This window comes from Aulostomus chinensis, chromosome 19, assembly GCF_037954235.1.
Source record: "Aulostomus chinensis isolate RoL2024-O1b breed Wild chromosome 19, RoL_Achi_v1.0, whole genome shotgun sequence".
Classification (NCBI taxonomy): Eukaryota; Metazoa; Chordata; class Actinopteri; order Syngnathiformes; family Aulostomidae; genus Aulostomus; species Aulostomus chinensis.
Window position 1 is genome coordinate 2,466,019 of NC_141338.1, and position 21,128 is coordinate 2,487,146.

Genomic DNA, 21,128 nt, shown 5'->3' on the forward strand with positions numbered 1-21,128 from the left:
CAAGAATGTGTCTTTTTCTCTGAGGGACTGAGATGTTCTTGGATACAAAAGTGAATGTGTGTGAGTGCTTGGGGTGTGTGTGCTTCCTTACACGTGCGCGCTTGTGCACATTTTAAAGGGGGAAACGCTGTATTATTTCTATGTAAATAGCACTGGTAATAAAACCTTCTCTTACAACATGAAGAGCCTTCTGTCTTCCTCCACGTCCCAACCGTCGGAGCTCCGCCTGTAAAGACCACACCACGCGTTTATTTGACAGCTGACGTTGGACAAAAAAGGGCTGCAAAATTATAAAATGTGATTATTGGCATGAAATAAGAAATACCACCTTTAATTAGCTCTTCAGCCAGCGACAATATTTGAATACTTTATGAGTTGTACCTTACAGCTTTATTAATATTTACTGCATCATTTATTGCGGCTATATAGATTAATTAGAGGGCATTTATTGGCACAAATTTGGTTGCCTGATTGTAAAAAAAAAATATGTTGGCTTGTAAGAAGCAATGCTGCATAATAAGTAGATTTATTTGACCAGTAAACGTCTTCCCGATTAATTGACCGACTGGCCACTTGGGGGCAGCGCAACAGGCCGAAAAAGGCGTTGGAGCCACGAGCTGCTAGCGTGTTGATTCATCGCCTCAGATTCATCTGGAGTTATAAAAATGCGTTAATGAGTGAGAGGTTTTGCAGAAGGTAAAGATGAGCCGCAGCTCCGCTCGTCGCCAACGACGGGGAGACAAAGGAAACTGACAGAGAAGGCCAAAGCTAACAGCTACAGTAAGATGAAACACGCGTGTAAGACAATGGCGATCCCGGCGGCGCCGTCTTTTCCTTTCAGGATCCAAAAAAACCCCAGGCTGAAACGACTTTCAGACTTAAACACATTCAGGGACCGACAGGAGGAGCAACGGAGATGTTTGTGTCCCTGCTTCCCACGTCGCTCGCTGCTGATGAAGCATGAAGCAGGAATGAACGAGAGGACCAACGCAGTACTGCACCTAAAAATACTGCAAGTAGAAGTACTGCACATAGAAATACTGCAAGCAGAAGTACTGCACTGTGACCTTTGACCACCATATCTTGAAAGTCCCTCAAATCTTCCTCTACGCCTCTGTAGCAGCAAGTTTGACCTTTGACCCCCCCCCCCCCAAAAATCCTCATTGCTCATCCGAATTCTAGGAAATCCTTCTAATGAGCCTAGAACAGACAGACCCCCCCCCCCCCCCCCCAAGTTCACGTAGCATGAATCAGGGCTCAGTAGGGGCCCGGCGCTCCAGGATCTGGGCCCCCCTCACGGTCGTCGTCTGGGCTCACTGGGATCCATAGTGACCACATGGGTGCTGTTTTCACGGTGACGCCATGCAATCTGACGTTAAGCGGTTGTGGTGATTTCATGCGTTTTCAGTGAGACGCCATGAAGAAGGCAGGCGGCTCTGTACCGCCAAAATTATGTAATTTAGCCCAAATATGATGTGGCATTGAATAATATTCAAGTGTGTGTCACTGTCCTGACCCCCCCCCCCACACACACACACACACACACCTCCTCATCCCCCTCTTTATCCCCCCCTCTGGCTCCACCCCCCCTCCCCCTCGCTGTGGGCCAGGTGGGCAGACGCCGGTGCAGGTCTGCTCTAATTTTCCCCCTGACTGGTTTTAATGTAAAGGGTAATGTGAGAGGAGACACAATGTGTGCTCGTATATATTCACACACACACGCACGCACGCACTCACACACACACACACGAGGGTAGATGTGGTCCTCAGCATCCACTGGTCCATTACCAAGAAGAGGCTCAACATCCTCTTCATTCCGTCTCTGCTACCTCTGTTTACTCTCTGGAGTGTTTTCCTTAATACCGATTTTATCATTCCATGTCCCCCAGCTGCGTTTCTCTCTCTCTGTCTCTCTCACACACACACACACACACACACACATACACTGACGACTCCTTTGAGGTATGTAGACAAAGATATAAAGTTAAAAAAAAAAACTTTATAGAAAAATAACTCCTATCCTGAGGTTAAATGAGTTACACATGAATAAAAGTAAACCTGACCTTCATTTCCTGGAGACTCACCCCAACAAACTTAAACAGCCGTTGTCCCCGGTTACACATCCACAAAACACCGGTCCTCATTCTGCTCCCGACCCCAAACGTGTTGACTTCACGAGAGTCTATTCGGGATTATTAACGCGGACTAACCTTTATTTCCTGGGGACCCTGATGACCAATCACGTGACCTCAACCCTGACCTCTGACCCAGGGACCAAGGCTTAAACTGGGGACGGAGATAATGTCCTCAGTCACCCACGCCGTCCCACACACGTGCAGTCGCTGCCTGGAAGCATCTTAAGATCTCGCACGCACGCGCACACACACACGCACACACACACACTTCTATGAAACACCCTCTGTAACCTTCACCTTCCATTCACCCGGCAGCATCTGGTTATCACTCTCACACACATTCATAAAGGTGCACACTCACATTTGTGCAGCCTTGGTTTGATGCACACACACGCGCACACACACACACACACACACACACACAAAATCCCATTAACATCAGTACTTTTGTAATGGATGTGTTTGCGGTGCTGCTGTGGGAGAAGGGAGAGGCCTGTGGTCGCTGTTATAAATCACTCGCTTGTTCCCCCCCCCCTTAACACGCACGCGCGCGCACATGCACACACACACGTGCACACACACAGACACACATAGGCACTGTATTGGCAATGTTGCACGGGGGCTTCCATTCACTAATTCTGAACCCCCCCCCCCACCACCACCACCACCACCGCCCGGGGCGGGGGAAATCCTATTACTGTATGAAGAGGAGGAACACATCATTAATTACACTCTCATATTCCTTCACACACACACACACACACACACACACACACAACCAAACATGTCCACGCGCCAGGCGACACACACTCGGATCCCAGTCGAGCAGCAGAATCCGCCGCATCACGCCGCCATAATTCAGAGTTCCCTCCGTCAGCGGCACCTTGACAGGTCGCGTGTTTATCTGATGAATACACAAACGTCCCGTGAATCAGCGAGGGACGTGTCGGCGTGGATGAGACAATCGCCCCGGGAGATTTCAGGCGGCGTGGACGGCAGATCAGGGACTGTCACCCTCAGATTTATCAGGCGCCTGAACAGCCTTTTCAAGGTTTACCAGATAGATGGATGCCATCGAGTGATACATGCGCGCTGTAAAATGAAGAGAGGAGAGGCGATCCGTGCAGCGCGCGCGCGCGCCTGTCAGCTGGAGGGTTTATGCACCCAGGTGGGCACCTTTAGGACACATTAAGTCATGGCTGTCCGAGCGGAGGGGAACCGCCTCCTCTCTCTGGAAGGGACCGGCGTGTCCTGCACGCCCGAGCCTCCGCGCTCAGGAAGCCGTGTTTGTTTGTGACTCATTTCCTGTCCTGGGGGGCTCGGACAGCCGTCCACCTTCATGAGCGAGCCGAAGAAGTTCGTTCTTAAAAGGCAACTTTGACGTAACAGACGGCGTCGTGGGCTCCATGCGTGATTTATACGACGTCATTGTAAATATGATGAAGTACTCAGCTGGAACACTTGGGCTCCAGGTTCCAGCTGAAGACCCAAGAACGCGGCGACTCCCACAGGCACAAACCCACAGCGCCACCACGCGGACAGAGACGGGCGCTGCACCACAGGCAGGGACAACAAGCTGCTTCCTGGAGGAGTAAATCATGCAATTGAGGGACTGAATGAATAAATATGAACGTGATTTTGTCAAACAAATCATTCCTGTGAACATCAGCGCTAAATATACAACATTCGAACTGGCAGCAAATGATTAACTGATCTGTGAAAACAAGAAACAGTTTCCAATATATGGAGAAAAAAAGGTTCGTAAAAATTGTACGATTATTTTGTAAGCCAGTGTGTGACTATTCACGTCAGCAATTCATGGTTTAAGTTAATAACACCACATATTGGACGTGAAGCTTTCTCAATCTGTCGTTAATCCACTGATTTAATCTCGCTTACATTTCTCAACGTCATACATGTTTGTCATCGGCCCATCATCTCTCAAACACAGAAATTGTTTCATAATTCAGGTTCTTCAGACGTGAGTATTTATACATTCTTTTATCATAAATACAAGGCGAATTAGAAATAAACAGATGAGATTAAAATAAAGATGTGATGATCTTGTTGTTTTAATTTCATCTGTTTGTTTTAAATTCACCTTGTATTTATGATAAGACAATTTATTAATACTCACATAAATGATGAGCTGATCACGCGCAGCTTTGACCTCTTGGGGGAACGATTTTAATGTGTATTTCCATAAAAAGCTGATATCCTGCTGTGTAGCCATGCTGTTCACATTAGAGCCACAGGGTGGCAGTGTTGAGGTCAGTGACTTCCTGGTAGTTCCCAGTCTCTCAAGATAAAATCAGAGTTTAAATCCCCCCCGCCCCCCCCCCCCCCTCACAGACCCACACATGAGGCCTCACACATGCAGCCAACGTCCCCCGGTAAGTAACTGAGTGTGTGTGCGTGTGTGTGTGTGTGTGTGGGTGGGGGGGGGCTGTAGGGGATCAATATGGTGTAAACAGGAGTGGTACAGCACTCTGTTACCATGACCACCTCATCAACAAGCCCACGTTTCAAAAACAAACTGCTTCATTTGATTTGCAAAATCAGTTCTGCAGACAGATCACACACACACACACACACACACACACACACACACACACTAAGCAGGAAGCTCTTGCTATGTTCCGTTGTTCTCACAACTCCGGAAAAAGAACACCAGCTGGGAAAAGTGCCTTTACTGGAGCCCTGGGACCCATTTAGGTCGCAGGAGAACCGAGTCCTCCTTCAAGTTAACTGACAATGTCAACACAAACACAACAGAGTCTCCCTCTCGTCCACGTTGAGAGGACCGAGCTGGTCCTCTGGTCTGTGAACGCACCCTCTGGTCCGTCCGCAAGGTGTCAGGGTGGAACCTTGGGCTGCGCCACAACGACACCTTCCCGCCGCTATCTCTAGCAGGCGGAGTGGTGAGAACGTTTAAGGGTGGAGGCTCAGAGGTGCAGCAACTGCAGCTGATGATGTCACGGACTGACTTTTCTTCTGTCCTTATTAAAGAGTGCAGGAGCTCCGATGTGGTCTCCCTCTCTGGTCAGCAGAAGCAGGTTCTGCTGTCCGGTTCAACAGGTTCTATGGACTCAGAAATCTCACTATCGATGCAACTCTACCACCGTTCCATGTTAATGGCGTTTGACATTCCCACGTTCTCCCTTCTTCTTAATGCCGCCATGGCGCCAGCAACTGTACCGAAGGCTATAAAACACTTTTAAGGGGGATTCCAGTACGACTAAGAAGTCTTAGACGGTTCCAGAATCCCACTTCACATGTATGTTGAAAACCTGATCAGACCGAACCAAAACAACAAAATCAGGGCCGCCAGAATCAGAGGTTTGAAGATTGGATTCATTTTGAGGGTGGAGATTAAAGCCGAAGTGTGGAGATTAAAGCTGAAGAGTGGAGATTAAAGCTAAAGAGTATGGCACAGCTTAACGGTGCGGCATGGCTCAGGGGTAGAGTGGCCGTCTAGCAACCGAAGGGTTGCTGGTTTGATCCTCGACCCCGGTGACCGTGTCAAAGTGTCCTTGACTAAGACACTGGACCCATAATTGCTCCTGATGAGTAGGCTGGCACCTTGCATGGCAGCCTTCACCATCAGTGTGTGAACGGGTGAATGAGACGACGCTAAGGTAGAAAAACGCTGTATAAAATTGAGTCCATTTACTATTTTTACTCAGACGTCTGGGCTTCACAGCTTCAGAACCAACCCACTTGATCAGTTGCCTTGTTGTGTTGTGTGGTGCCATCCATCCATCCGTAACCGTTCGGTCCTCGTAATTATTGCTGCATTGTGCGATGGAAAAAAAGGAACCTCCATTTGTTCCCAAACCCAAGTTCCGAGTTCACCGGTTCCTCTATGCAAAGTATGGTTGTAGATGCAGCTGTAGTCAAGAGGTGGTTTGGCTTCTTGCCTTCCTGTTATGTAAAAATCAGAAAAGGTCCTGGCCCTGAAACTGTGGGTTGGAGCCAAGAGCTGCAGCCTGGATGGAGACTTGACACTGGTGAGTGGATGGCAAGGAGCCTCCGAGTGCTATTTATGGCTTCTGGTATGACTCACCTTTTCTTCTGCTGCACCAGCCTTATATGCAGAAAAAAAAACCCAGAGTTTTGACTTTTTTCCAAGTTCCACGTTTGCTCCAAACAGTTTACTGGACGTTCACCCCCACACACTCTCGCCTCGCTCTCGCAGACACAGGTTTAACGCTCTCGTAATGCAGCGCGTCAAGGCCTCGTCTCTGCCTGTCCGGGAGAGATAAACAAGGCCAAGAATATAAATTAATTAAAATTTGAGGAGGGGCTTTTATTTTTTTCAAAAAGAGAGAGTCGAGAACAAGACAGAGTAACAGAGGAAGTGTGCAGTTAATCAGGTCAACCTCAAGTTTGCACCCTTCCTCAACCAGAGAAACATGCTAAACTGTGAGCGTTGACTCTGGGAAACGTGGTTTCACAAGGGTTCAGGCAGGAGCTCCACAACCGAATCAGCCGTGTGAAAGCTAACAAACCTCTTACTGAAGATAGATGGAAAGCTTCACCAGTTACAGAAATGCTGTGTTATTGTCATTGATTTTGTTTCTTTGTGTTGTTGTTGCTATCCGGCCTGTCTGAGCTGGTGTGCTCACATCTCACCAAACCAAACCAGGAGTGCGCTTGAGTCGGGATGATCCGACGTGGGATAATTCGGCACACGTGACGCTCCCAAAGCTGAGCCGCGGCCCAAAGTGGGTCACAAGAGATTACAAGAGGCAAATTACATCACTTCAATGCAACTTTTCCGAGGCTAAGTGAAAATAGGAAGCATGAAAGGAAGCTAGAAGTCGTGCTGCTCTTATGATCGAAGCTAAGGAAGCTCTGATGACTGCTGCTGTCGCAGGCATGCGCCGCCTCCTCCCACTTCACCCACTTACACGCGGTCGCCCCGTCATTGCTGTAGCTGCTCTGATCATTCTGGCGGTTTCAATCAGTCAGTCCTCACACGTTTGCTTTATCTGGTGACCTGTGACTCAGACTGCAGAGGAAATGACAGGATAAACAGTCTTAACTCTCGATAGCACGCAGAGCGAAACCAGAAAGCAGCCAGAGAGATCTCACCTCTGCCACCGTGAACTTTCGGCCCCCGGCATGTTTAGCAGTCGGCTCTTAATTCAAGCTACAAGAAAGTGAGGGGTGGGTCCTCGCACCCTCACACAGGGTGCAGGTTATGGCTGTTCCATAGGGTGGGAGGGAGATTTGACCTACGCAGTACATGGCGTTGCATCATACACAGTTAATTCCATCAGACTCACCTCTCGTCACCTCTAGGTGGCGCTATGATTACCACTTCATCTCCGCTCGTAGATGTCCTCAGGCCGCGACTCTCATCAAACAGGAGGTTTGGGGAAGATCTGACCACGTGGAGTCCAGGTCCAACAGCTTCCTGTCACATTGGGGAAACCCAGAACTCTGTTTTCACGGTTACGCTTCACCTGGTTGTTAAGGGGATGCGCTTAAACCCCGTGAGATTTGCTAATGCCGCCAGGTGGCGCTACAACAAATCTGCCCCAAAATGTAAGTCTTTCTTTCGGCAAACCCTTTGGCCTCATATTTTCTGGGTAATCCTGCTGAAAGACACGTACGGATAAACGGCGCAGAAAACCTTGGCGGAGGTAATTAAAAACAGTAATTAAGGCCTTGTTCCGTTTAGGTTGCGTTTCTGTGCAAGTGCCCCTCTCCATACCGTTGAGTAATGATTAATTTCATCGATTCCAGCCGTGTTTACCTGCTGCAAATACAGCTGCTGAGAAAAGGGTCTTCGAAAGGGTGTAGCACAGCAACCTGGAAACAAGGCCACCGCCAGAAAATCTCTTAACTCTGCTGTCAAAACACCAAAGAGAGACAAACAGTCTGATCGCCCGAAGCAACTAAATTAGCTCACATTAGCTAACTACGCTAACATGCACGCTTGTGCCTCCAGCAATCTGTAGAACATGGACCTGCCTTAGTAAGCCGACTGAGGTACTTCTTGTCTTTGATACCAAACAGGTTCCTTGATTCTCTGCTTTTGTTGGACAGCCAAAGTAGAGCGATAGTGGGAAATAAGCGGAAATAAAGTCAATATTTGAGTGCTACTCAACCTTTCATGGGATCGAACCCGCGAGCCCAAGCAGGCAGCTGCTGTACCTCCTAAATCTTCTGCCTCAGGGATCCCCAGTTGGCAACACTTACAGTTCTTGATTGGTTCAAAACACCACTTGAACCTGCTTCAGAATGAAACGCTATCCCTCTCTCTCTCTCTCTCTCTCTCTCTCTCTCACACACACACACACTCTGTCTCTCTCTCTCCTGGTGTGTAATGTGTTGTTCTGGTAAATAGGAACCTGATCTCCACTGGCCTGGCTGTTACCTGCTAAACTGAAATAAATATCGATGGATGGATTTCAGTGGGATCTGGACACCAAAAAAAAGAAAAAACTACTAAACTATTTTAATCCTAATTTTGCGTAACTTAAAACAGCTGGTACAAGTCCAGCTGACACACAGCAACGTGGGGCCGCGTTCTTGGTTCTCTGACCAAAGGAGATGTGATGTTTTCACTCAGGTGGGTCCGTGTTCAGTGAGTTTTAGCGTGAGAGTGAACGGTTTAACGAAAAAAACCTCCAAATACCGTCTGCAGACACCTCAGTCTGCGGGCAGCCTCGTTGGTGTGGCTGCTGTGGAACAATTCTTGCACCTCTTGAGCAAACAAAGACAACAGACGTTTCATTTCCCATTATTTTTCTGTCTCCAAGTGTTAAACACAGTCGTGTGTTCAACAATGTTCACAACAACGTTGTCTGGGACCAACTGGCAACCTGCTGGCCTGTCAGGCAGGAGCGTAGGAGGAATCAAATAAAAAGACCTGGTGGCAAAGAGGGCACTAATTGGTTGAAATTTCCAACACAGGGCCGTTCAAGCAGCCCTTCGCCTCCAGAAACGTCGGATCTGAAGGGCTTAAAAATAGACGCAAACTATTTAAAACAGAGGCAAACTGGAGGGATTCCGAGAACGTTAGTAGGTATGGGAGATTTTAACCCGAGAAGCAGAGGTCGCAGCAGCAGGTCTGTAAATGCGCTCTGATGGGTGGAGGAACGTGGTCAAACTGATCTCACAGGAAGACGTGAAGTCTACTACGGCCCCTGAACGCCACATCACATGGTGGTGGCACGCCACGTGCTGTAATTAACATGCTGGCACTACAGTTGGCAGCGGCGGCGGATGGCTTGACTTGCTGGTTAGATGAGTTTTCTGGCTCAACAATGGGCAGTTATTTAACAATTAAAGGCTTAGTGTCGGTTCGCCCGAGGGTTTCGTGTTGTTGCGTGTTTGATTTGAGATGCGGGGTTGAGGGTTTACGCCGCGGGGTTGAAAGTTAACGCCGCATGCTCTCCTCAGAATGGCAGGTCCCTGGGTCTGGCTGGATGTGGGCCAAAACAAGCTGTGGTGCGGATTTGGGAATGAAAAACACATAAAAGCCGAGTTATGACTGACTTTCAAACGTGCAGCGGAACCCGCAGCAATGCCAAAGCGCATCTGCTATCAGACTCTCATCTGCTAAAACAACGCGTCCAACCTGTACCGCTCGGGTTGTTTGCTAACGCCTCAGTATCAAATTCAGGAGCTTATTAACTTTGGGGCTCTGCCTTCAGCCGTCACACAACATCTGAGATGCTGCTCACATGGAGTCAAGAGTGGTTGTCTGGTTCCGGTAAATTATTCATCTTTGGAGACCCGAGAATGCTGACATGTGTCTAACAGGCTGTTATAAGGGCCCGATAAATTATTAACTTGAAGCAGACATCTTGGTTTGTGTTCCATGAAGTTTTGAGGAACTGAGAACGAAAGCTCAACTGTGTTTGATTTCAAGATAATGTCCAGACGCTGAAAGTGCAAATAAACTCTTTTCGATAACACAGTGACAGACAATCTCTGTAAAAATGTATCAACTTTCATGAATAAAGATTTACAAAAAAACAAAACCTGTTAGTGCATTTAGTAGCAGCAGGCCAGCAGGTTGCCAGTTGGGCCCAGACAACATTATGATGAACATTATTGAACAAACTACTGTATTTTTCACTTGGAGACAGAAAAATAATGGGAAATAAAACGTCTATTGTCTCTGTTTGCTTAAGAGATGCAAGAATTGTTCCACAGCAGCCACATCTCCTTTGGTCAGAGCACCAAGAACACGGCTCTGCGTTGCCACGCATCAGCTGGTTTTGTTGTTGTTGTTTTTTTACCAGCTGTTCAAAGTTCCTCAAAATTAGGATTAAAATAGTTCTTGTTTTGTCTTTTTGTTGTTGTTGGTGGTGGGAAGATCGCACTGAAATCCATCCAACTATTTTTATTTCAATTTAGCAGGTGATAGCCAGGCCAGTGGAGATCAAGCTCCTAAAGCTAACGTTCAACATTTTCCGCTCTTGCTAAAATTGCCAGTTACACAAAACAATATGAAACTGGGTAAGTTAATATAAAGTGTGCTCATGCACTCTTGTTAGCTTATCAATCTTTATTAACCTTAACTTATCTCCTCAAACAGGTGTTTTACGTCAAACATCTGGAGGAAACTTGAATGAAGCAGGGGTGTCTTGTTAGCCTCTTTGTGCACACACTCCTTACTGAAGTGCTTCGGATTTTATTTTTGTTTTGTTTTTTGTTAGACATAATCTATATGAACATTATTTACAGAATTATGTGTCACATAAGGTCAACTTTCTTATTTTCTGTTTCATCACGTAACAAAGCAACCAGCAATGTTAACTAGGAAGTGATTAAAGCTAACGTTCGCTGTCAGCTAAAGGACTCTTTACAGAAAAATATGTTGTTCAGCATTTAAATGTGACAGGATGTCCCTCCAGACTTTTACTATACATATTTTTTTCAGTGGCTGGTTAGGTGGAAGGAGTCAAATGATAATAATTTTAAAAATTCCCAACATTTGTACAACTTATGATCTGGAACTCAGCAGTGGCCTACAACTTTAGCATTCTAGCATTCCACTGTGAGCGTAGCATCAGATGAACATGGCCGCCGCGTGAACAAGGTTGATGAACGGCAAAGCCCTTGGTGGTCTGTTGGTGCTGGTTTACATGGAGGAAGAAGTCTCCCAGAACTAACCACTGCATCTGTGAGTACCAAGCTGTTATCAGCAATAACCTTCTGGATCTAATCGAGGTGCGACGGCGAACGTACCAGCTGCTAGGACGGTGGTCTGTGCCAACACAAGCAAATGTGACATTGATTGCGAAATGTCGTTGAGGGCAAGAGTGACAGCAAAGGTGTGGTGCACGACATGAACAACCCTCCACATCCAAATTGTAACCATATTGGTTACAATTTGGCCTGTTTTTTCATACTTCAAAAATACAAATCATTTGGTTGGAATTGTCCCATCTTTCACTCCTAAATGTTCCCCGTGAGTTGGTTTAACCCACCTCCCACCTGCCTGGATTTCCTGTTTTATTTTGTGGTTCGTGTCCTGTCTTCCTGTGCGCTCCCTTTTATCTCAGTCTGTCTTTAGTTCCTGTTTTATTTTGGAAGGTCTGTTGTGATTCCCTCATGTGTCTCACCTGTGTATGACTACACCGCCTGTGTCTGCTTCCCTCCTGTATTTAACCTCTGTGTTTCCCGTTGTCTCTTGTCGGGTCATTGTCGCTGTCGCTGTCGCTGTCTTCGTCATGGTCACTCTCATCGCGTTCCCCGCTCCTCCGTGTTTTCCGTAAGTCCGTTTTGTGTAGAACTTGGTTTTGTTTGTACTTGTATTTGTCCAGGACTTAGGCCTGTTGACCCTTTTGTTGGTACTTTGTTTTTCCCTTCCCTTGGACCCCCCGTGTTGTCTTGAATTTTTAAAAAAAATTAATTTGTGTTTTTGTTGCTGTCTGCATTTGGGTCCAGTTCTCTCCAGAAACCATGACAGAAGAATTAAAAATAATTAAAACATCAAATATTTCATTCTTTGCTGGGCGTCCACCAGGGCAAAGAACTGACGCTCCTCTGGCCCCGGGTTTGTGGCGCACATACAGTGATTTTGACACAGTGCCGGATCAGGTTGTCCCTGTTCCTCTGGAAACACACCCATCAGCTGTGACAGACCTGAAGGTGTAACCTCCAGTTCTAGAAATTGGTTCAACAATATCCTTCCACCTGTGAAACCTCCCTCCAAGCTGCCTTAGGTAACCAAGAACCAGCCCACCGGATCCAGGACCTCCCTCCCTCACTACCCTGCATTTAGAATCCCTTCACATAATAAAAGAGAACCTCAAGTTGACCCCTGGCCCCTTTGACCCCACCCCATTTCAGTGAAACCTTTCATTCAAACCTAGAAACCATAGTTTCAGGTTGTAAATCATCCACCTGCCCTTCACTCTGCTGCACGTGGCCTTTTAAAAAAATAGCATTTCAGATGGTCGGAACAGTTCCAGTCCCGACCAGGGTCGGCTCCCTGCTGCTTCACTCCCTGTTCTAGACAGGCTTCATCTCGTTCATCCTCCACATCTGCTGCTGATGGCGGATGCAGGCAGGTGGGCGCGTGCAGTGGCAGACAGGAACTGAGAACTGATGCTTAGCCTCGCAAACAGGATCTCAGGAAGTGAGAAACCGGCGTGGCTCAACAGACAGGGGTGAGGGATCAAAACAGCTGAAGGACCTGCAGGTTACGCGTCCGGGTCAGAGAAACCTCATGACGGTGGTAAAGCGGGTAAAGTCTCCTCTGATGTACTGCCTTCGTCTGATACTGAGCCCCATGTCCCTGAAACTCGTTGCAGGTATCAATTTTGGAAGTACTGCAGTTCAAATAGAGTGTGGTAAATGTGAAACAGATTAATTTAGAGGTGTAAACTCTTGTATTTGGATCCCTATCGTTTTCACGTCCTGTTTATTTTATTCCACTCACATTCCTCACGTTACTTGCGGCCTCGCTGAAACCAGCAGTGAGCCTGAATGACACGGAGTAACTCAGAATTAGCAGCTCCCCTCCAGCCTGGGAGAGACTCAGCTGACCAGAACGCTGCCGCCTCGCCCGCACGAGACAGATAACCCGGATCGGGTCATTCTTCTCGTCTGCAGACTGTGAAAAAGTCATCTGCGCTTTTTATGTGATCAAGACTCGACTCTGTTGGGGTGGTTTATCTGCCGTCGGCCGCCCACTGACGCTCACAAGTGTTGTTGATGGCTGCGCCTCGCAAGAAACCCCGTCTGCAGTTTGTCATCGTTGTGTGACGCAAGTCATTGAGCCCTCCTGTAAGTTCTGTCTCTTTCATATCTTTGGACTCTTCTGCGTCTTTTGTGTTATGGACTTACTAAAGGATTTCTACCCTTCTAGTTCCAGGTTTACCCAGAAATTACTACAGAGGAGTGGCAGGCAGTGGGCTGCTAGATTCTTTAGGTCCAGGCAGCTCAAACAAGACTTTGCTCCAGAATGCAGCTGCACCTGCGCTGACTCGAAGCGGGACGCCAGATCGTATTTCGCCGGTTTTAGTTTCTCCACACAGGCTCCCGGTAAAAATGCACAATAGAATTTCAAATCCTCCTCAGCCACAAGGCCCCGAGCGGTCATCACATCTCAGCAGCTCCGGTTACCCAATTATAAGCTCCCAGAGTGCAGGCGGACCGGAGGGGTCTGGGCCCGCGCGACTCGGGAGCTTCCCCCGAGATCATTCAGGATATTTGCAGATAATCTTATGGATCCACTGACGACTAACTCATAATTAATTAAGAATTCTTGCTGGAAGTTTGTGTTGCGTGGTAATATTGTGTAGCAGGAGCCTTTTTGACAGAATTGCTGGAATAAATGAGTTTTACAGGGAGTCAGCTAAAATATAAACGGTATAGGGAACGTTTTCTCCTAAATACTACGTACGCGATAAATGAGCTAAACTAGCATGATACAGCTACTTGCAGTGTAGTTCAAAGTACATTTGCAAATCAAGCTAAAACTGAGAGAACCTGTTGTGTAATCGTACATTAAAAAAAAAAATACTCCAAAGATGTTCTCATAAGTTTGGAAAAAAATGGTCTGGTATTACAAAAGCCAAACTATGTGAACTTTAATTCCATGTACAAAAGTTCCTGTTCACGCTGTTAGAAACGAGCTCTGACCTGACAGCACATCTCGTTATCCGTTAGCTAACATTAGCGGATTTCTTCCCTCAACCTTCCGTTTAATTGAACATAACTGACAACAAAACTTGGGTCTCAAAAAGAAGAAACTCTTCAACTCTATGACACAGCCGATTTGCTCAATGTGTGAAAAAAATGAAGTAGCAGAAACTCAAAATTTGTCCCCAAAAATAATTTATTAAAACGTGTAAAAGATTAAAAACACACACGCAGCATGTTGGACAGACTTGGGTGACAGCGTTTTGCGAGCGACTGGTGTGAACGGCTCGTCTGACTCATGTCGATACCACAGATGGGATCCAATCGTCTCTTTCTGTCAAGGACAATAAATAAACTGCACCATCCAGTTCTCGTTCCCCGGTTGGACAGGCAGACCTTGTCTAGTCGTTATTTACTGCTCAGAATATTCAGCCCTTTGACACAAGGTTCAACTCATAGCGATGCGAACGCAGGAAGTTCAAATGAGAACGGAAGACGCGCAAGTCTTGTCATCGATTTTTTTATTTTTTTTTAAATGTAAGGAACTGCATCCGCAAACGGTGCCCGGTTGTTCCTGTTCACGGCGCACCTCCACAACCGCTTCACCCCGGAAACGACATGTTACGAGAGCTGACGTCCTGTGGCAGCCATATTGATTTTCACACAATCTCGAATATCTCACAAAGCTTCCGTCTTGAGGGATTTGCTTGACGCAGCGGTTCAAGAAGAACGCACGTGTGATCTGACAAACGTGTGATCTGAATGTTCACTTCCTGCCAAATACTGTTGAATCACTGATTTCTTTTAAACTATATCTTTAATACAGGGGCGGCGTGGCTGAGAGGCGGCGTGGCCGTCCACCCACCGACTGGTCGCTGGTTCAGTCCTCACTGTCCTTGAGCAAGATACTGAACCTGATGGCCCTGCGACGGACTGGGGGCCCGTCCAGGGTGAACCCAGTGTCAGCTGGGATAGGCTCCACCCCCCCCCCCCCACGACCCTTAACGGATAAGCGGTAAAGAAAATGTATGGATTGACATCTTTGATATCTCTTACATGCATTTATGGATGTAGTGCATTATGACATCTGTGACACGTGTCCCAGAGGTGGTTGGAGAGGAGGAAGTAGCAACGCCGAATCAACTGTGTGAAAGGGAGTGTCATAAAACCTAGTTAAAATAAACATGCAGGCGGTGGCGTTTACACGCCATCTGCTGACGTACACCAGCATTGTTTGGTTCCGTAAAACAGTCAAGTCGTCTTGATGTTGGAATTCTGTCGTGACGTAATGGAACGTCTGTAAAAAAAACTACGGTCTCATTCACAAGTGTCAGGTCTTCTTCAATACAGCCGGATGCCCCATTTTGAGTGAAATACTCAGTGAGGGCAGGTAAAGTGCGACAGTTGGCTGCCACCGTCCAAATATGGTCATTGCTGATTAGCCAACAGCAAGACAGCGAAGGACAGGGTGCCGAACTCAAGGCTTTGTGGCAAGAGTGTATAAAGGATGAGAGCGCAAGAGAAAATCCTCAAACGTCATTAGTCTGACCGAGAGCTGAAAAGGTCTAGAACAAGATGAAGCAGCCGCCGCTACGAAGCCTCGTCTGCGGTCAAGCAGTTGTCGCTGCCTTGGAGCAATCAGGTGAGGCCACCGCCCTCAGTGACCTTTGTTTTTCCTCCAGTTTCTCCTCAAGACACTGAAGGATGACCGGGTCAACTTTGGGGTCAAATTTATTGGCGAACCAGTGGCCATGGATCAGTAACCAGCGCATTTCTGCGGCGCCATAAATACAAACACTGCGGACGTGTTTCCCAGTGCATGCTGGGTAGAGGTTGTCCTCCAGGTACTGCCACTTCACCAGTCTGGTTTTGCTCATCAGGTCTGTAATGTCAGGCTTGTTTCTGGGCACCTCGCCAGGTACACCGGGCAGCCGCACCAGCGTGGCCCAGAAGTGTTCATCCGGGGAGTAGGTGTCCTCCGACCAAGCCAGAAAATCTTTCACAACAACCGAAGAGTTCATGAACACAACAAAGTCACGTGACAGGACAAAGTACGCGTTTCCAGAGAACATCTCAATCCCATGCGGGGGCGGCGTCTTCACCTGCGCTGTTTTCACAGGCAGTCTTTGGTACTCGAAGCTGACGTCTCTCAGCTCATGATGAAAGGTGAACCTCTGCTTCTTTTGCTCGGTGGGTCGGCTCGTCTCCAACATGTTGGCACCCTTTAACTTCTTCAGCTCCGACACCAGCTCCAAATTAGTCCTCAGGGGGAAATCTTGGCCGCAGAGGTTAATGGCATATTTCCACATCACTCCGGATGCCAGTATGTCCGACAAACAGTTCAGATCGGCTTTCAGTCGGCTCATGCTTGCATAAAAGACAGACTCTCGCTTGGAGGCGATGAAGACATTGGGCAAGCAGCGAGCCAAACCCTCCATAGCTGAGCTGAACTGAGCAGAAGACTTCTGATCGTAGTGGATACAGTAAATGTTACTAGGTGAGTACAAAGCTTTGATCAGCCGCTCTACCATCCATGCAGACTTATGCACAACCAGAGAATAAGCCAGAGGAAAATCCCTCTCCTCCTCTGAGGGGCACGTTTTATCATAACCCCTGACTTTGACGAAGAACGGACAGTTGGCGGTGAGGTTCACCAGCGTTTCGTCCATGTCCTCGACGATGTGTTTCTTTCGGATGATCAGCGATTTGCCCACCTCCACCGGGTCCATGTTGTACACGGCCGAGCAGCTGATGTTGTATCTTTGAAATGTCTGGATGCCATCTGAGCCGCGGAGACGAAGCAAAGACCCGGAGTTGTAGCGATGCTTCAGGCTGACCAGCAGCAGGACACTTAGAGTCAGGAGTGTCAGGAGCCATGGGAAGAGCCGCTTTCTTCTCAGCCTCACGGGTGAACATCTACTCATTCTGGACGGAGCAAGAAAAAACAACACAAGATCAACAAGCAAACTCCCTTCAGGAGAGTTCATCTCACTTCTTAACTGTGGTGCCGACGCCAGTACCAGGGACTGCTGTTAGCTCTGCAGATATTGATCTTTATTTTGAAAGGTCAGTGTCATTCCAATGTATTTTCTTCTTTGCTCATCGTTAGTAACAAGAAAACTACAAATATGTAAGATTAATGGGTATTTAAAGATGTTTTTTTTAAATAAAGTCCCAGTGTTTACATGTGTTTACCGTTAGACACAAAAAAACATGTTTTAAAACAAATAATAGCAGCAAAAATCAAATATCCCGCATCCCTGAAAACTACCAGTAATCGAACAAGGAAGAAATCGACGCTTTCCTCCACTAAAATGAGACTGAAGCCAACGACAGCTAAAAATGCGACTTGGGATATTTCCAGACAAAAGACTGAAAATAAATCAAAACCAGTATGAAAAAAAAACAAACAAACCCCCCCCCCCCCCCCGAAGCAACACATTTGATTCACCTCAAAGAAAAAGAGGTTCATTTCGGACTAAAAACTTTTAATTAATACAATGTAACAACACAATAAAGGGGGGGGGGTGATGTAAGATGATGAACACTGCCAGGGATGTTGGATGCAAGACTAAAAACGGCTAGCAAAGTTGCTCCTCCCATCCATTGTTACTGCTAGAACCTTGTTTCAGGACGGCGGTCAGGGGGGGGCAAGAAACAGTCGCCAGGCTTCACTTCCTGTTTGTGACATTTTAAAGAAGTCCCTCGGTGTGTGTGTGTGTGTGTGTGTGTGTGTGTGTGAGAGAGCACGTCTGCACACGAGGACGTTTCATCCGTGAGGCCCGGAGACTTCGATCGCATGAGTTTTCACGAGAATCAAAGTGAACTTTAATTGTCAGTCACGTGACAGTCATGACACGGAGGACTGAAACTGCATCCCCCCACGAACACCAACGTGCAGCACTGACTCGACACACAGCATGTAACATACAGTACAAAATGAACACACATGTGACATACAAAATGAACACACAACATGTAACATACAGTACAAAATGAACACACATGTGACATACAAAATGAACACACAACATGTAACATACAACATGAACACACAACATGTAACATACAAAATGAACACACATGACATACAAAATGAACACACAACATGTAACATACAAAATGAACACACGTGACATACAAAATGAACACACAACATGTAACGTACAGTACAAAATGAACACACAACATGGAACATACTAAATGAACACACATGTAACATACAAAATGAACACACAACATGTAACATACAGTACAAAATGAACACACAACATGTAACATACAAAAACACACAACATGTAACATACAACATGAACACACAACATGTGACATACAAAAAACACAACATGTAACATACAGTACAAAATGAACACACAACATGTAACATACAAAAACACAACATGAACACACAACATGTAACATACAAAATGAACACACGTGACATACAAAATGAACACACATGACATACAAAATGAACACACAACATGTAACATACAAAATGAACACACGTGACATACAAAATGAACACACAACATGTAACATACTAAATGAACACATGTAACATACAAAATGAACACACAACATGTAACATACAGTACAAAATGAACACACAACATGTAACATACAAAAACACACAACATGTAACATACAACATGAACACAACATGTGACATACAAAAAACACAACATGTAACATACAGTACAAAATGAACACACAACATGTAACATACAAAAACACACAACATGAACACACAACATGTCAACAGCAGTGCAAACACAACGTAAACCGACAGGACATTCAGTGTTTGAGGGACGTGAGCGGGTTCAAGGTGCGGTTTAGAAGGCAGAACAGCAGCGTGGAGATTAACGAGGAGGCAATTTGTGTGTTCCAGTGCGAGTGAATTTTACGGCCATGGAGTCTGAATTAATCTGAGCAGTTGTTGATTTTAGGCTTTTCTGGAATTATCTTGAGTGAGCTGAGTGGTCGAGGTTGCACGGCGGTGAAGCAGCAGCAGGTCCCGGCGCCGCATCGACGCTGGTTGATCGGTGAGGCGAACGATGCTGGAACGTCAGTGACTACACGCACCGGGCTGTGACCCCCCCAGCCCCCGAGGCCGGCAGGGGCCTGGGGGACTCCAACTACTACGCACTTGAATCGATAAAAAACATATCTGGAGTTTTTACAAGACAAAAAAACAAAACAAAACAAAAAACAACTGCAAAGACTAGTCCAGTGTAAATAATCCAGTGCAAGACTACTTTATTTAATCCTGGATTTTACTTAATCTTGGATTTAACTATTCTACTTTAATTTGTATTTTACTTATTAACCCTGGAAGTTGCAAGTCCGTCCTGGATTTAACTAGTCTAGAGCCAAATCTGGAATAGGCTAGTACATTTAATCCTGGAATTTACTCATTCTTGGATTTGTTTTTATTCTAGTTTGGTTAATCCAGAATGTTACAAGTCTGTCTTGGATTTTATGGGTCAAGTCTGGATGTAACCAGTTGAGTTAATCCTGGACTCTGCTGGTCCAGTTAATCCTGGACTCTGCTGGTCCAGTTAATCCTGGACTCTGCTGGTCCAGTTAATCCTGGACTCTGCTGGTCTAGTTAATCCTGGACTCTGCTGGTCTAGTTAATCCTGGACTCTGCTGGTCTAGTTAATCCTGCTCTTTAACTTTGCACAGTAGTCGGGGGACCTGGCTGTGTTTTTTTGCTCCTGTTCGGTGTCCAGGGACACAAATCAAAGCACTTTCGGTTTAACCCGCTTTAAAAAAAAAGGAACAGCAAAAAAAAAAAACATTTAAAAAAAAAAAGGCGTTTGTGGTCTCAAACGCTGCAACCATGGAGGGTGAACTCACCTTCACGCAGGTACCGGCCCACCGAGCGCCGTGCGAACACCGAGTCACGCCAGAAAGCCGTGAAACGTTGAACATTTTAGTCTTCAGAGAGGAACATGGATGTTGTTTCCTGCTCGCCTACTTTCTCTCTTCAATAACTCCAAAGCGGAAACTTGTCGAACTCCACCGATGTCATCTTATCAAACGGCCGAATGGAAATGGAACGTCTCCACTTTTTTAATTGATTTTTTTTTCATGCGCAATTCGAGCGCCATCTGCAATGAAATGGCGTTTTCAGTTGCCACATGTTGTTTTTTTTTTCTTTTCCAGAGTGTAAACTATTAGTAAAGTTCGCTCCTGGGCTCAGTTATGAATGTGTGTCTGTGTCTCGGGGAGGAGGAGGAGGAGGAGGAGGAGGACCTGGTGGACGGACGGGGCTGCGCACTGAAAGTTTATCCGGAAAGGAGGGGTCCAGGGCCGGGGGGAACGGCTGAAATTGCTGGGTGCTCATAGAACTGCAGAACAATACGCAGGCCTAATATTTCGCCTCTCCTGTGTTTACTTGGGACCTTCAGTGTCTCGGAAAACGGAACGAATTGTTGGAACTAAAGGAAAACAAAAAGAGAGCTTGGCTCCGTTGACCCTGAGGCAGACCAGGACCCGCAGGCTGTCCCTAAACACTGATGAGACAGGAATGACAACCTCGTGGCTCCAGAAGTCTCCTCATGGCGTGGAGAAGTTCTAAAGAACCACGAATTACACACGTGACAAGAATCCATGGAGCGCTGCAGAGCGACGTGCCCTGAAAATATAGTTAGGAAGGTCAGAGTCAGACATTTGAAGATCAATAGTTTCATTACCAAAAAAAAAAAAAAAAATATGAGAGCAAAACCCTTTTCAAGCGCATCTGAAGGACAAACATTTCCGACATTCCCTCCACATCAAACAGCAGCCAGAGGACAAAAGTGATATTCCTTCTGATCGGAAATGATTGGGTTTGTTCTCATGCGTCGTTTTAAAGTTATTGAGCCACAA

The 21,128-nt window shown here is 46.5% G+C and overlaps 1 protein-coding gene across 1 annotated transcript; it reads right to left on the bottom strand.

Moving 5' to 3' along the window:
- Nucleotides 1-14,217: 14,217 nt before the first annotated feature.
- LOC147243649 (beta-1,3-galactosyl-O-glycosyl-glycoprotein beta-1,6-N-acetylglucosaminyltransferase 4-like) lies at nucleotides 14,218-20,481 on the bottom strand. Its single transcript, XM_086187004.1, has 2 exons — nucleotides 20,115-20,481; nucleotides 14,218-17,177 (listed from the first exon to the last, which is right to left on the bottom strand). The coding sequence occupies exon 2, from the start codon at nucleotides 17,174-17,176 to the stop codon at nucleotides 15,863-15,865; it is 1,314 nt and encodes a 437-aa protein (XP_086043130.1). The 5' UTR covers nucleotide 17,177; nucleotides 20,115-20,481; the 3' UTR covers nucleotides 14,218-15,862.
- Between the last annotated feature and the right edge of the window lie 647 nt (nucleotides 20,482-21,128).